Source organism: Lepidochelys olivacea (assembly GCF_965140295.1).
Source record: "Lepidochelys olivacea isolate rLepOli2 genome assembly, chromosome: 7".
Lineage (NCBI taxonomy): Eukaryota > Metazoa > Chordata > Testudines > Cheloniidae > Lepidochelys > Lepidochelys olivacea.
In genome coordinates, this window is record NC_140417.1 from 46,312,020 (window position 1) to 46,328,313 (window position 16,294).

The 16,294-nt window shown below is 44.4% G+C and overlaps 1 protein-coding gene across 2 annotated transcripts in view; it reads right to left on the reverse strand.

Moving 5' to 3' along the window:
* DCAF1 (DDB1 and CUL4 associated factor 1) overlaps positions 1–16,294 on the reverse strand; it is a 108,105-nt gene that overhangs the window by 69,656 nt on the left and 22,155 nt on the right. For both annotated transcript variants that reach the window (XM_084634643.1, XM_084634644.1), the window contains exons 4-8: positions 15,679–15,752; positions 14,401–14,514; positions 4,453–4,590; positions 2,827–3,330; positions 161–262 (exon numbers count right to left, since the gene is read on the reverse strand). In XM_084634643.1, the coding sequence (XP_084490769.1) occupies positions 161–262; positions 2,827–3,330; positions 4,453–4,590; positions 14,401–14,514; positions 15,679–15,752 (932 nt within the window). The remainder of the gene's footprint in view (positions 1–160; positions 263–2,826; positions 3,331–4,452; positions 4,591–14,400; positions 14,515–15,678; positions 15,753–16,294) is intronic.

The window sequence follows — 16,294 nt, forward strand, 5'->3', positions numbered from 1 at the left end:
TTCCATTTCCAATCCCAGGCCAGCCTGCAGGACATACAGGTGCCATCTACTGAAGGAGAACAGCATTCACCTCAGAAGCCCTTGAGCCTGCAGAGCAACTAGCTGGTTCAATGCACCACACTTCAACACACAACTTCTTTGCACCATGAGAGTAATTTACCTTTAGAGCTTCAAAGGTGAGCAGCACATCGTTGGTCCGTTTCAGGTCAATGTAGAACATCATCAGCTCTCTTGATCCAAGTTGCATGAAGATAGGGAGCAGCTGAGAACAGTGAGAATTGAGACTTGCTCAATGTTTCATAGCATTTAAAAGGTCTGTTTTATTTTTTACTTTTTTCCCAAACCCCAATTTTCCCCTATTAGAGGATACCTCTTATGAGATGTCAAAGGTACCCATCTCCATCCACAGGAAGCAATAAAGGTTAACAGACCTCTTGTAATACATCTGCTGACTGCAGCAAGGTGCATGACAGCGGCCACATGGAAATCTTAAGCCACTCCTTCAGTAAGAATATGACATGTCCACACAGGGAACACCCTGGCAATAAATTCCATTTTCAATCTGTGCAAAGACAACTACCCAACAACCGAACAAACAACAGGAGAGCAGGGCAACAAAAGCAAAAACCCTTCATATAAAATTCTATGTGCAACAGCTTTTGAGTATTAACTCAAAATTTTATATCTTATTATTGCTGACAGACTCCATGCCATGCAGCAATGCATGGGGATTATTATGACAGTCCCACAGTTTCTTTGGTTCTCTCAGAAGCAAAGAGTGCATAAGCACATGTAAGGTATGCCATAAAGCAATTTTGAGTTGCTGGGTCGCATCTCACACCATGTTAATCAAGGGAAATTTTCTAAGCAAAGGTACAGCCTCTCAGCAGACCTGTGCTAAACCAGGGCTCCTTGGTGAAACTGATCTGACCCCTACTATTTGTGTCCAGATATATAACAAAGCAAACAGCTCCATTTTCCAGCTTTGCACTTGCTTTAACACTTCACACATATATGGCATCTTTCCTCTCAAAGCACATTACAAATGTAGAGTGTTAATCTTCATTTTACAGATATCTTGAAACATACACAATTTCCCTACGAAACTTGCCCCATCTCACACAACAAATCAGTAAGAGTTAAGAAAAAGAAACAGAATCCACGACTCTGATTCCCAGTGACCTGGTACTCTATAACCGTTAGCCAGGACTGCCGCTTAGTTTCACCTTAACCATTTATGTCTCACATTTTAAGTGAACAATTAGTCTGAAAATAATTTACATTTTAGGGTTCTATAGTGACCTCTGCCACATTCAGGACACATCCTGAAATGGAACAATGGCACTCAGATCTTTACATAGGGTTGGCAGAATTTGATTATTTTTTTGTTCTAATTTTGATAATTATTTTTATTCATTTTTACTTTATTTTATTTTCTATTTTTAACTATTTTTATTTTTACAGTTGTGAGGCATAGGGTTGGAGATCATGTTAGGGCTGTGCTGACAGTGGGGCTGCAGGAGCTAACTGTGCGACTGAGGGGCCCAAGACACCAGGGCTCAGGGTGTGGCTGCAGTCATCCAGGCCTGGTGGAACAGAGATCCACAGACAGGACTGAGGAGGACAATGAGCCCCCAACCTGGGGGAGGCCATCCCACTGCTGAACAGTTCCTGAACAGCTCCCACACTATTCACTGATGAGTAAGTGGGGCCGTGACAGCAGAGCTGAAGAGTGATCCCTTGATGGCCACAGGACTGGTGACACTGGATCCCTGCAGGCATGGGGAAGGCTCGGGTCCTGATGGGATACAGCAAAGACCCCTGGCCAGGGTCATGAGGACAACAATGAGTCCCCATCTGCAGGGGTGGACACCACACAGCTGAATGGCACCTGTCCAGGAATAAAGCCATTCTGAAGTGGAGTAGCATCCTCCATGGCCAGGGACAATGATGACTCCTCCTCGCAGTAATGGACAGGGGTCTCTGTTCTGCCAGGCCAGGATCGCAGTTTTCCCCACACCTTTCGCCTGCAGGGACTGGATATCACTGACTCCACTCACTCACACACCAGCCAGAAGCGTGGAAGCTGCCCCAGGCTGGAACTGCCAGCGGCTCATCCACTTCCTTGCAGTCCTGACCAGAGGTCTCCGCTCCTCTGGACCAGGAGACCACAGCCTTCCTTGCACCTTGTGCCTGCAGAGATCAGATGTCACTGGTCCTGCAATCCATGCAGATTGCCCTCTGCAGTCCACTAGCACAGGAGTGAGGGAGCTAAGCAGCGACCACTGAGCTGCAAAGGATACCCTGCATAGTCACAGGGCCAGTCTCTGTGGGGAAGGCTGCGGTTCTGGCAGGGCAAAACAGAGATCCCCTTCGCTTCCAACTCCTGAGTGAGAGAGTGGGTCTGTGACAGCAGGACTGCAGTGGGCACCCTCCAATGCCACATGAGCCATTCAGCAGTGGCCAAAGGCTCATCTTCCTCCTCCTTGCAGTCCTAGCCAGGGATCTCTGCTCTGTCCTACCAGGACCACAGCCTCTCCCTGTATCTTGTGACTCCCAAAATCAGGTGTCACCACTGCTGAGGCAGCATAGGAAACCCTCTGCTGTCAAAGACCTACTCGCTCACAGGGCCCATGACAGCTGATCCCTACAGGCGTGCTGAGTGTCACCGATTGCTTTGTTTTAGTCGATTTCAGTGTGTTAACAGAAATCAACTTTCACCGACAGTTATTGATTAAAAGCAAATCTTGCCAAGCCTAAAGCATACAAACGTCTCATCAAAAGAATTAAAACTCAGTCCGCTTCCTCCTCTCCCTATATACTCACCTCTTGGTATTCTCCTAAGGGGGTCAAGTACTGCAGAATTAGTCTCTGCTCTATGGCAGGAGTCAAAGGGTAAAGGGTATAGTTGGTGCCAATTACCCAAGGGGACATTTCTGACCAGCTGCTGTTGGATAATTCAACAAACATCCGCTCTGGCTCTGAAGAAGAGAAGCCCAGTTTTTGTTTGGCCTTCCGGAAGCTGTCTCTTTCATGCTGTTTCCCTGATTTGCTTTTCCTTAGTCCCATGTCCTCAAGCTTTGTGGCAGAGTTCACTCGACTGCTGGTCTTGTGGCTTGAATCAAGATGAAAAGAGATGTCCATTTCCCCAGCAACTTCCTCCTGTTCCCCATCTACTGCCATCTCCCCATAGTCCATATCCACAGCCTCTTCATCCAGAGGCAACAGAGGTTCCGAAGGCAGTTTCCGAGGACTGGGACGCTTGTTTTCCTGTTTCATGGTCATTTCATTACCCTGTAGCTCCCGTAGCCGTCGAAGAACCAAAGCTACCTGTCATGCAAAGAAACAAGTCAGAATGCATCCACTGACTTCATGTGGCAACCAAATAGTGCATCTAGCCTGCTCCAAAGATTGCCCCAAAAAAGCTACCAGATTTGTAAGTCTTCTCATTCTTACCATACATCCAGCTCTTTAGCATAAGGTATCATGCATGCTGTAGTCTGCATTTGGGCCAGAAATAATCTGCCTCCAATATTTAAACCCAAGGAATTCTAATCAGGCAAAAGGGAAAATACTTTTAGCCATAATGGCTTCCTGTATGAATAAGGCCAACAGTACCCAACATCCTTATGACTGACGAAGAGGTGGCCTGGGAGTTGTAATCAACAGCAGAAATGCTATAGCCAGAATACATACGCTAGAAGATCCTGTGTGTCCCCTGGGCACTTCCTCTACTCCCTTAGCCTGTGGCAAGTGCACACTACCTCTGCAGCAGTAATTATATCAAACTTGACTGAAGTTCTACAAAACTCACAAGCCCCAATTTCGCCTCAGTTGTGCAAGAATGAACTTTAATCCCACTCATACATTGATGTATCATATTCATTTGAGAGCTAATTTCACCTGTCCCATAAGGATCTAAATTTATGCCACTTATGTGTTCACAACTTACATAAGGCATCACAAAACTAAAGTGATAAAAGGCTTCATATAAAAAAATAAATGTTATTTCACATTAAGTTGTTTCTTTGTTGTTCTGCCTTTCATTTTACAGCATGTGTCCCATATGTGACCTTTGACATGTGATAGCTATGGACTTTGAATGGAATATTCAAAAGCACTTAAGGGAGCTAGGAGCACAACTCCCATTGACAGTCAATGGTACTTGTGTTCTTAGCTCCCATAGGCACTTTTCAAAATGCCACCCACAGAACACAAGAAATTGGGTCCCAAAACATACCATCCAAAAATATACCTTTGGGGAGAAGGTGAATGAACCAAAAGGCATTTACTCCTGCAGTTTTACTATTAGAGCCTGGGGCTGCTGACATTTATGAAATACTATTTTATGCACTCTTTCATAAATGTCAGCAGCCCCAGGCAAACAAAAAAGGTTTTATAATTTCATGCCCCCCCCCTCCCGAAAAGGAAAGCATCTCATGTGGACATTACCAGTTGTGAGTTCTCATCCCTGTAGTTGGCAGCAATATCTTGGTTTTCCATAGCACCTCCTAGCAACCCAGTTGCATACGTCCTCAATGGCTGATCCGCCTCTCGGGCCCACTTAAATAGATTTTCAACTATGCCTTCCTAAAGTAAAACAAAAAAGCCATTCAGACACTAAATTTTCCTCCCTTCCTTCCTCCCCCCACCCAAACTGTGTTGAGGCACAGTTCTCCTTACTTCCCATTATTCATGTTACACACCAACAATTTACATTACATGGTTTGGATCAGGATTTCTATGCATGCAGAATTCACTTAAGTGTTCATTTGGCTTATTGCCCAGAAAGTACCAGCACTCAGTAGGTTAACACTGACTATCTGGCCTAATTCTCTTCGCAGTTACATCAGCATAAACCTGAAGTAATTCCACTGATCTCAGAGGAGTTGCTTTGGATTTACACTAGTATAATGATGCAGGATCTGGCCAAACGTGCTTTGCTTCAACAAGACATTTTATTATTCTTTATGGCCAGATTGTGAACCCCCTTATTCACACAAGTAATCCCTTTCGAGCCAACAGAACTATTCATGAAAGCAATTGCTCACCCATGAAAATAAGGGATTCCTTAATCTGGCCCTAAATCCAGAATGGACTTCCACAAAGACCTGTGGAAGTGTACATATCATTTCACCAAGAAAGAGAAGCTATTTTTTTTTTTTAAGTAAGAATGCCACCCTACTACTGTTTGCACAAAATATCAACAGATAAGAGCCAATCTAGACAGAATTAAAAAGTGAAAAGTAACAGCACAAGATCCTGCTTTTCTTTTGAAACAATCAATATCACTGACCCCAAAGCAGAACACACAGTTTCATTAGCACTGACTACTATGGGGCTCTGATCCATAATTGGAATCCCTACCCTAGCCACTACAGTACAAATAATAGAGTAATAATAATTAGGCATCTGGAAGATCATGTATTACTACAAAGAAATCAGAACCCTGAGTTTACCTCTCAAGATTTGAGTAGAACAGATTTTTAAAATGTTGTCTAGTTTTTATTTTAGTGAACTATTCATATACACATGTTGCCAACTTTAGTTCTTTCATATTTTCTTCTTCAATAATGTTTTAAGAGCATTTAAATTAATCTTTAAAATCCATGAAATGTGAAATACTTTGACCACTAGAGGGCCATATTATTCCAGGCAAACAAAACTATTAAATAATGGGAAAAGTAACCACCATACAAAGAATGAAATGCAGTGTAGTTTACAAAAAAAATCTGTATGATTGAAAAATATTATCAAAAAAATTAACAAATTTACTGAAGGATTTCATACCTTTGTAAAAATTCAGATAAAAAATAGAACCTTACTTATGAAGAAATTATGAGTTATTAAAACAAGCCTTGTATTGAAAAAAGCACAACGTTCAAAATTTGCATCTGATGAAGTGAGCTGTAGCTCACGAAAGCTTATGCTCAAATAAATTGGTTAGTCTCTAAGGTGCCACAAGTACTCCTTTTCTTTTTGCGAATACAGACTAACACGGCTGCTACTCTGAGATTGAGCTGTGAGTATCACTATAAGGCATGTTTCTAATCATTTAATCATTCTTGCGGCTCATCTCTGAACCCTCTGCAATTTATTTACATTCTCTTTGAATTGTGGGCACAGAACTGGAGACAGGGTTCCAGCAGTGGTCACACCAGTGCCAAATACAAAGGTCAAATAACCTCTCTACTTCTATTTAAGATTCCGCTGTTCATGTGGCCCAGGATCACATTAATTCTTTTGGTCACAGTATCACATTGTGAGCTAATATTCAGCTAATTATCCATCACAACTCTCAAGTCTTTTTTAGTCACTGCTTCCCAGGATAGAGTCCTCAATCCTGTAAGTAGGGCCTACATTCTTTGTTCCTAGATGTATACATTTACATTTAGCCATATTAAAATGTATATTTCTTGCTTGCACCCAGTTTACCAAGCAATCCAGAATATTCTAGAATCCAGAATAAACAGGAATCCCTGTTGAGGTTACAGGGACAAACCATCCCGATGAGTCGAAAGAATAGTAAATATGGCAGGCGACCAGCTTGGCTTAATGGTGAAATCCTAGCGGATCTTAAACATAAAAAAGAAGCTTACAGGAAGTGGAAGGTTGGACATATGACCAGGGAAGAGTATAAAAATATTGCTCGGGCATGTAGGAATGTTATCAGGAGGGCCAAATCGCACCTGGAGCTGCAGCTAGCCAGAGATGTCAAGAGTAACAAGAAGGGTTTCTTCAGGTATGTTGGCAACAAGAAGAAAGCCAAGGAATGTGTGGGCCCCTTACTGAATGAGGGAGGCAACCTAGTGACAGAGGATGTGGAAAAAGCTAATGTACTCAATGCTTTTTTTGCCTCTGTTTTCACTAACAAGGTCAGCTCCCAGACTGCTGCGCTGGGCATCACAAAATGCGGAAGAGATGGCCAGCCCTCTATGGAGATAGAGGCGGTTAGGGACTATTTAGAAAAGCTGGACGTGCACAAGTCCATGGGGCCGGACGAGTTGCATCCGAGAGTGCTGAAGGAATTGGCGGCTGTGATTGCAGAGCCACTGGCCATTATCTTTGAAAACTCGTGGCGAACCGGGGAAGTCCCGGATGACTGGAAAAAGGCTAATGTAGTGCCAATCTTTAAAAAAGGGAAGAAGGAAGATCCTGGGAACTACAGGCCAGTCAGCCTCACCTCAGTCCCTGGAAAAATCATGGAGCAGGTCCTCAAAGAATCAATCCTGAAGCACTTGCATGAGAGGAAAGTGATCAGGAACAGCCAGCATGGATTCACCAAGGGAAGGTCATGCCTGACTAATCTAATTGCCTTTTATGATGAGATTACTGGTTCTGTGGATGAAGGGAAAGCAGTGGATGTATTGTTTCTTGACTTTAGCAAAGCTTTTGACACGGTCTCCCATAGTATTCTTGTCAGCAAGTTAAGGAAGTATGGGCTGGATGAATGCACTATAAGGTGGGTAGAAAGCTGGCTAGATTGTCGGGCTCAACGGGTAGTGATCAATGGCTCCATGTCTAGTTGGCAGCCGGTATCAAGTGAGTGCCCCAAGGGTCGGTCCTGGGGCCGGTTTTATTCAATATCTTCATAAATGATCTGGAGGACGGTGTGGATTGCACTCTCAGCAAATTTGCGGATGATACTAAACTGGGAGGAGTGGTAGATACGCTGGAGGGGAGGGACAGGATACAGAAGGACCTAGACCAATTGGAAGATTGGGCCAAAAGGAATCTGATGAGGTTCAATAAGGATAAGTGCAGGGTCCTGCACTTAGGACGGAAGAACCCAATGCACAGCTACAGACTAGGGACCGAATGGCTAGGCAGCAGTTCTGCGGAAAAGGACCTAGGGGTGACAGTGGACGAGAAGCTGGATATGAGTCAGCAGTGTGCCCTTGTTGCCAAGAAGGCCAATGGCATTTTGGGATGTATAAGAAGGGGCATAGCGAGCAGATCGAGGGACGTGATCGTTCCCCTCTATTCGACATTGGTGAGGCCTCATCTGGAGTACTGTGTCCAGTTTTAGGCCCAACACTTCAAGAAGGATGTGGATAAATTGGAGAGAGTCCAGCGAAGGGCAACAAAAATGATTAGGGGTCTGGAACACATGACTTATGAGGAGAGGCTGAGGGAGCTGGGATTGTTTAGCCTGCAGAAGAGAAGAATGAGGGGGGATTTGATAGCTGCTTTCAACTACCTGAAAGGGGGTTCCAAAGAGGATGGCTCTAGACTGTTCTCAATGGTAGCAGATGACAGAACGAGGAGTAATGGTCTCAAGTTGCAGTGGGGGAGGTTTAGATTGGATATTAGGAAAAACTTTTTCACTAAGAGGGTGGTGAAACACTGGAATGCGTTACCTAGGGAGGTGGTAGAATCTCCTTCCTTAGAGGTTTTTAAGGTCAGGCTTGACAAAGCCCTGGCTGGGATGATTTAACTGGGAATTGGTCCTGCTTTGAGCAGGGGGTTGGACTAGATGACCTTCTGGGGTCCCTTCCAACCCTGATATTCTATGATTCTATGATTCTGATTTATTACTCCCCCCAATTTTTTGTTCATTCCTCCAGCCCACACTGCCGCATGCATGTGGGAGTATTCTTTTTAAAAATTGTGACCCGATATACGTGAGACTACAACCCTCATAGATTATGCAGGCATAATCTTCTGGGCATTTTCAATATATTGACAAAAAAACCTTTAAATTATTTTGTACATCAATATGTAAACTAGGAACTATCAGAGTACTGACTCCTGTAATACTTGTTTCTCATAGGACCCAAACGTCTTAATGAGTTTATTCTTAAGTAAAAAACAAGTCTGTACATTATATGTGACATTGTTAGCAGACAAACTATATCATATGTGTGGCAAAGCTCTCTGCCTTGTCAGCTGGCTTTTGAAAAGGACAACATTTCTGCACAACCAAGAAATTAAACTTCCTTATTAGTCAAAGCTCCATCAGAAACACAGGGAGAAGAAAAGGGTGAAGAAAGCCAGAGGGCTCTGAACCCTCTGCAGTAAATAGTGCAGCACAAAAGCAGTGCAGAAGCATGAAATGGCTCATTCATCTCAATGGGATGTTCTCAAATGAATCACCACACCTATGAAGAGTAATACAGTCTGACACAATAGCTCTGAGGAGTGAACTGACTAATTCATCAATGGGTTCTCTCCTCCCTTTCTTCCAAATTCTATCGCAACCCTTATTGTGGAATATCAATTTTCAAGACAGTTTCACTATGCATATGGATTTTAGAACAATCTGAATATTAAAATCAACGCTTTATTTGAAGGGAGAGGGGTGAGGCCTGTATGTGAGAAACCTTTTAACCAAAAGACCCCAACTTACACCACCAGCTCTATCCTGGATCCTAATGTGACACAGCATTAAAATGGTGTGGTGGTAGCATCAAAATTTCCATTTTAAAAGAGGTGAAAAAGATCTAAAAAAATCTGTCTTCTGGAGTGGAGTAACATTTTTATATGTTAAGTGTAGTTTATACACTGCTGTAAGGGCAAAACTTTCAGGAGCCCCTGCAGAAGCAAATTCAGAGAGTAAATCATTCTCAGAACATATTCTCAGGGTAGGTCTACACTACAGCTGCTACAGCGCCATAGCATAGACACTTCCTACATCGACAGAAGGGTTGTTTTTTTTTCTGTCATGGAGTTAATCCATCTCTCCAAGAGCCAGTATCTAGATTGACAAAAGAATTCTTCTGCCAACCTAGCCACGTCTACACCGGAGGTGGGGTAGGGCAACCTAACTACAGCGCTCAGGGCACTAAATTTTTTACAGCCCTAAGCAAGGTAGCTAGGTGGACATAATTTTTAAGTGTAGACAAGGCCTCAATAAGCTGTATAGGGCAAGACTCAAACTCACAGTACATGGGTGCTGCTCAGGTTCAATGGCTACAGCACGGCACCTTGAGCAAATCACTAAGGCCAGGTCTACACCACAGACCTATATCTATGTAACCATGTCGCTCAACAGCGTGAAAAATCCACACCATTAAGAGACATAGTTATACCAACCTAACCCTCTGTGCAGACAGAGCTATGGCAACAGGAGAACTTCTCCTGTGAACATAGCTGCGGCCTCTCAGGGAGGTGGTTTAGCTACACCAACAAGAGAAGCTCTCTCATCGGCACAGCAGCATCTTCACTTAAGCACTGCAGAGGCAAAGCTGCATCAGTGCAGCTGCTCCAATACAGCTGACCTGGTCTACACTGTAAAATTTACTGGCATAGGCCAGGTCTACACTAAAAAATTTAAGTACGCCCATCTTCATCACTCATGTATATGACAATCGACACTCACAAGCAACGTAATTAAGCTGACCTAACCCCTGATGTAGACAGTGCTAGGTCAATGGAATAATTCTTCCATTGACCTAGCTTCTGCCTCTCAGGGAGGTGGATTAACTATAACGACGGACGACCTCCTCCTGTCACTGTAATGAGTGGCTACACTGAAGTACTTCAGCAGCGCAGATGCAGCACTGCAGCTATGCTGCTGTAGCTGTTTAACTGTAGACATAGACATAGTTGTGTCAGCTGAGGAGGAGGGGGAAAATCACATCCCTAAACTTACATAGCTATCCCAGCAAAGTCCTAGTAAAGTTGCAATTATACCAACAAGAGAGTCCTTATTCCATTCAGGCAACTGATTTAAACTGAACTTTTCACTGGCATACAAACTGTCTCTCCAGTGGCAGCAGGATGAAGGGGTTTCTGGCATAGCTCTCATGGTACTGCTATATCTACAAATCCTTTTAAGTGTAGAAAAGGCTTTACTCCAACGTCAAGTTGCCTGCAACATTCTTCCTTGCAACAGAGCCCCAGTCTTGCAGCACGGGTGTGCAGAACTTTCTCTGGCTCAGCAAATTGGTTTCATTGTAGATCCAAATGTTATCCTAAAGAACTTTTAAAATGTTGCTTCTCAAAAAGGGCAGGGGAGGCCAGACACTAGCTAAGTTCAAGTCTAAATGAGTAATATCAGCTTGAGGAGGATCAGTGATAGTTTGAGCCCCAAGTGTGTGCAAAAGTATGTTACAAACCCATAAAATATTGGTGTCATTCGATTTTTTTTTAAGGGGGCTGTGTGTCAGGAGCCCGTTGCTCAAACAATCTCAAATATAGATAACAAGGGGCGTGATGCTATGTGTAAGAAAGATGACCATTCTACTCCTGTCAAGTATCAGGGGATAGCCATGTTAGTCTGTATCCACAAAAACAAAGAGTCCAGTCCACTTTAGTCTTTAAGGTGCCACTGGATTCCTCGTTTTCATTTTACTCCTGAGAGCATTCTGCATCAAAAAAGTAAAAATTCTGCACACAATATTTTAAAATTCTGCAAGTTTTATTTGTCAATAAATAAATGCAGAGGCTCCAGCATGGCAGTGCACGAAGGTTGGAGATCACCCTGCGGCCTCCCCATCCCGGGGACACAGACTCAGTGGCAAGGCTGTATCTGACTCTGACACAGCACAAGGCCTGGGCTGCCCCAGAAACACCCTGGTGCCCTGCCCCTCTGCACCAGCTGTGTGGCAGGCAGGCTCAACCAGGCAGGATTCAAGTGTGGAGGGGCTGGTGTGGGGTGAGAGGATTCTGTATGAGACAATCTGGGTGCAGGCAGCTCAGTGGGGGGTCTAGGTGTGGCTCCTTGGGGTGGTTCCAGATGCAGGGGCAATGGGACTCTGCAGGGACTTCTAGGTGAAAGTGGTTGGGGCTCAGCAGCTAACTGGATGTCAGTGGCATGGGAGCCTGGATGTGGGGGCTCGTCAGAGTGGGGGTTTGAGTGCAGGAAGCTCAGTGGGGGGTGGTCTGGAGGTCTGGGTGCAGGGGGCTCCAGATACAGGGGCTGATGTTCAATGGGGTGGGGTTCAGGTATGGAGGGCTATAGGGGTTCCAGGTGTACGGGGTGAGGCTTGGCAGGGGTGTCTGGGTATGCACAGGGGTTGGGCGAATGGGGGAGCAGCTCCCCGTACAGGGACCCCTCCCTCCCGGAGCTGAGGAGCCATGGGGGCAGGAAGCAGGGGAGGATGTTGAGCTTCCTGCAGCTGTGGGAGGTTTCTGGGGGTGGGTCTGACACAGCACCAGCCACTCCTTGCAGAGGAAGAAGTCCTGCCCTCTCCTGCCTCCAGCCCAGCCATGATTAGCAGCTGATCCGGGCTCAGGGTAGGAGCCACTGGCTTGGGTGTCTCCAGCCACGCAGTGATTTACCTCTCCGCCGGCTGCTCCAGATGCCTGAAACAATGTACCTGCACAGCTAGGGAGTGGTGTGTGACTGCTCTTGCAGCTTCCCTTTTCTTCCCTGTCAGAAAGTCGTTTTTCTTAGGAGAAGCAAAGAAATCTGCAGGGGACATGAATTCTGTGCACACGCAGTGGTGCATAATTCCCCCAGAAGTACCATTTGTATCACTGTTGCTACCACTGTTACACAATTGCAACAAATCTTGTATAAAGTATGTCATATAAGGTGACAATGGAAAAGTTACAACTGCTAAGTATGATTATCTTGTTTATATCCATGTATCATTTCTGTATCTGAAGTTATGAATATTGGCTATGTACTTATATCTTAAATATGTGTTGTATTCCTGGGTGACACCCCCCAGAGAGAATTTACATTAGGGCTGGACAGTTTTGTGTTGATGGCCTATCAAGGACACTCCACTCTCTCAATGGGCCATTGAAGAAACTCATCCTGTCCAGATAGCTCTTCCAGAGGATGCCTCAGATGACAACCGCCACCCCGTGTGATTCAGCAAAACATTAAGGGCATGTAATATGCTCATGTGACCCTGGACACCATCTTGGGCCAGTAACTTTCCACATTCAGGGACTGTGTGGGCTTTGTTTGGGACAGTAAATTTGAGTAAATAAAAGACCCTCGACACCCCTAATTTGCCTCTTTCCTGCTCTAATTCTCTGGACTGTGGATTTACAACTAAAAGAAGCATCTTGAACTATGGACTGAAGACCTTTCAACCTTTTGGAAGTTACCAGAGACACTTCACAAGCCTGCAGTCTATTCCATCACTGCTACAAACCTGATAGAAGGACTTTGCAATCATTTGTGTGAATATGATCCATTAACCATTTATAACTCTCTTCTTTTATTATTAAATCTTGAGACAGTTTACTAAGGATTGGCTGACAGCATGATATTTGTGTAAGATCTGAGATACATATTGATCTGGGGTAAGTGTCTGATCCTTTGGGATCAGTAAGAACCTCATATATGGTGAAATGGGTTTTCAATAACCTCTCACTATATCAGACTTAGTTGTGTGGATGGGAGCCTGGGGCTGAAATGTCTAAAGGGGATCATTTCTGACTTCTTGTCCACCAGTGTGGTCACAGGCGCTGGCTTCCTCCTTGCTTCAGGGGTGCTCAACCACTGCTCTGGCCCAGACCCTGCCCCCAACTCCACCCCTTCCCCCAAACCCCCACCCTGGCCCAGCCTCTTCCCACACCACCCCCTCACTGCCTCTTTCTGCCCAGTTCCAACCCCCCCCTGACCACACCCTGTCCCCACTCCTCCCCCTCCCCCAGCGCCGCCTGCACGCCAGGGGAGGCACTGGGACGGAGAGGGAGGAGCTGATCAGCAGAACTGCCGGTGGGTGGGAGGCACTGGGGGGAGGGGGGAGGAGCTGGCTGCCAAAGTGCTCCAGGGCTGGAGCACCCATGGAGTTGGTGTCTATCAGTATGGTGATACAGAAGTTCTTTGTTACTGATTTGGTGAATCTAATTATAGAATAAATCACCAGTTTGAGGGGATTGTCTGCCCTATTTCTTGCAGTTTGCTCTGTGGGCACCGTTCTCAATGTGGTCCATCTCAGGCACTCAGTCACAAGGGGATCCCCAAGGAGGCACAGCAGTTTTCAAGGCAGTCTGGGTAAGCATGTGGATTTAAAGTTTAGACCAGTAAACTTGTCACTACCTTAACTGTAGTGGTGCTACTGTCCCACTATAATGTTTGCATTTCAAGGAATGAGATTACAAAATCTAGAGAGTCTTAACAAGCTGATTGCTAGCACACTGCTGCATCGTGTTAATGTCTATTGAATTTATATCCAGAACATTATGGCTGCAAGAGTTCCCAAAACAGATGACTTTTTGGTTCCTGTTCCTCGATGTAGGAGTATGCAAGTTGGCCTTCAACGCACATGAGCAGCCTAGAAATGCCTGAGGGTTTGATTAATTTAGCTTAACAACACTACAACTATTGAAGTGCCCTTTTAAAATTAAACATTAATAAAATTGAGTAGAGATTGTGTCCAAGAAACTGCATTTTAAACTTCCATTTGTACAGATTTATCCAAAACGAGCATGGGAGCTCCTAGAACGCTGAATACACCAAGCATTTATAACCAGTATTGCTATACATGGTACCTTTTCCTGAAAGACAACAGCAGTTTCCAGTCCTGGCATGATGTCCAGAAGGAGTCGGCAGGCAGCAGTATTTAATGGGGGTTCCCTGCTTGTCATCACGTAAGCATTCACCAGCTGGGGGAAGAATATCAGGAATAGGAGTGGCCTGAAATTCAACTCCTACTCAAAACAGTGCAGCACAGTGAAATCATTAGTGACTCCCCTAGCTTTACAAAACATGGGAGCAAAGGGGAAGATACCAGTAGCATTGTCAGTGTGTAAATCCTTGACCTACACTTTAGGGCTTGTCTACATATACAGCACTGCAGCTGCACTGTGTGGTTTATTTACACCCCTGAGCAACATAAGTGATGCCAACATAATCTATAGTGTAGACATAGCTTCAGAGAGAGCATAGCCAACTGCCTGGTGACTCTTCCTCTCTGATGTATCAGAAAAGAAGTGGAAGGACAGCACAATTTATTTTTTTCTCAGCCAAATAAAGTTCTCTCTTCTATATTGCCCACTCTGGACTAATCTGTAAGGCTACAATGCCTTTACGAAACCAGTTAATCAATGATGGCTTGAGGCAGAGGAAAATAACTGGCATTTATTTTGTTTAGAAAATTCAATGCACAAGAGTTTTTCTTAGTTGTTTGTATGCCTTTTTACTGACCCTTTATAGTCTGACAAGTGATATGCAAGCAATTTGGGGCAGGGTCCATGTCTTAATGTGAGTTTTTAGAGGGCCAATACCAATTCAGGCCTCTGGTTGCTACTGCAATTTAAATATTAAATAAAAGATGTTGTAAGTACAAAGTGTTAGCAGTGCAGGAAAAGAGCCAGTAACTCCTAGCCCTCTGCTCAGTCCCCTAGAACTCATTTTCTTCCCCAGCTCCCGCAACCAGTCCAGCATGTAAAAGCATCCACAGGCGTAGCTGTATTACTAGTATTAGAGACTGTTTTAACAATTTACCTGGCGAATCTGGACCAGGCTTGACTCCATTTTTGTTTTTTATATTACATAGTATGCGCATTATGATCTACATTTAGAAAACGTCCTTCCCTCCACTTTAATAGAGGGAGGCAAGTCACCTTTAACCCCGTTTTAAAACCAGCATTTGGAAGAAATATTCCTAACAGTAGAAAAACTCCAACATGGACTGGACTAAAAACAAAAAACACAAGCACTCAGGCTAACGAGCCCAGGGCAGATAAAGACAAACCATTACAGGTAACAGGGAAGTGTCATCATTTGTCAATTATAATTCTTAGGATAAATGCAAATAGAAAACCTACCGCATTCATGAAGTCGTCGTTCTTGAAAAGTATTCTCAGCAGATGGCCCAGCATACACTCTGGATCTGCTCGACCTGGCAAGGCAGAAAGAAGGGGCTGAGCTAATATTCAGACCTCCTTAGCTAAACAAAATATTACAACCAAAAAAGAATGGAAGAGCAAAGAAAGGAGACAGTCACTTGGTAAACTTGACAGCTCTAAATGGCTTGTCATTTAACAAGCTCTAGGCTTCATGGCCAATACTGAAGTATAAAACTAAGTCATGCCACAGCAAAACTGGCTGTCGGACACCCCAATTAGCAGGATCAATCTTACACAAAAGACGACTTACATGAGAAATCATAGGTTTCAGAGTAGCAGCCGTGTTAGTCTGCATTCGCAAAAAGAAAAGGAGTACTTGTGGCACCTTAGAGACTAACAAATTTATTTGAGCATAAGCTTTCGTGAGCTACAGGTCACTTCATCGGATGCATTCAGTGGAAAATACGGCGAGGAGATTTATATACAGAGAACATGAAACAATCAGTGTTACCGTACACACTGTAACAAGATTATCACTACAAAAGTTCCCCTCCCGCCCCGCTCTCCTGCTTAATAGCTCACCTTAAGTGATCAC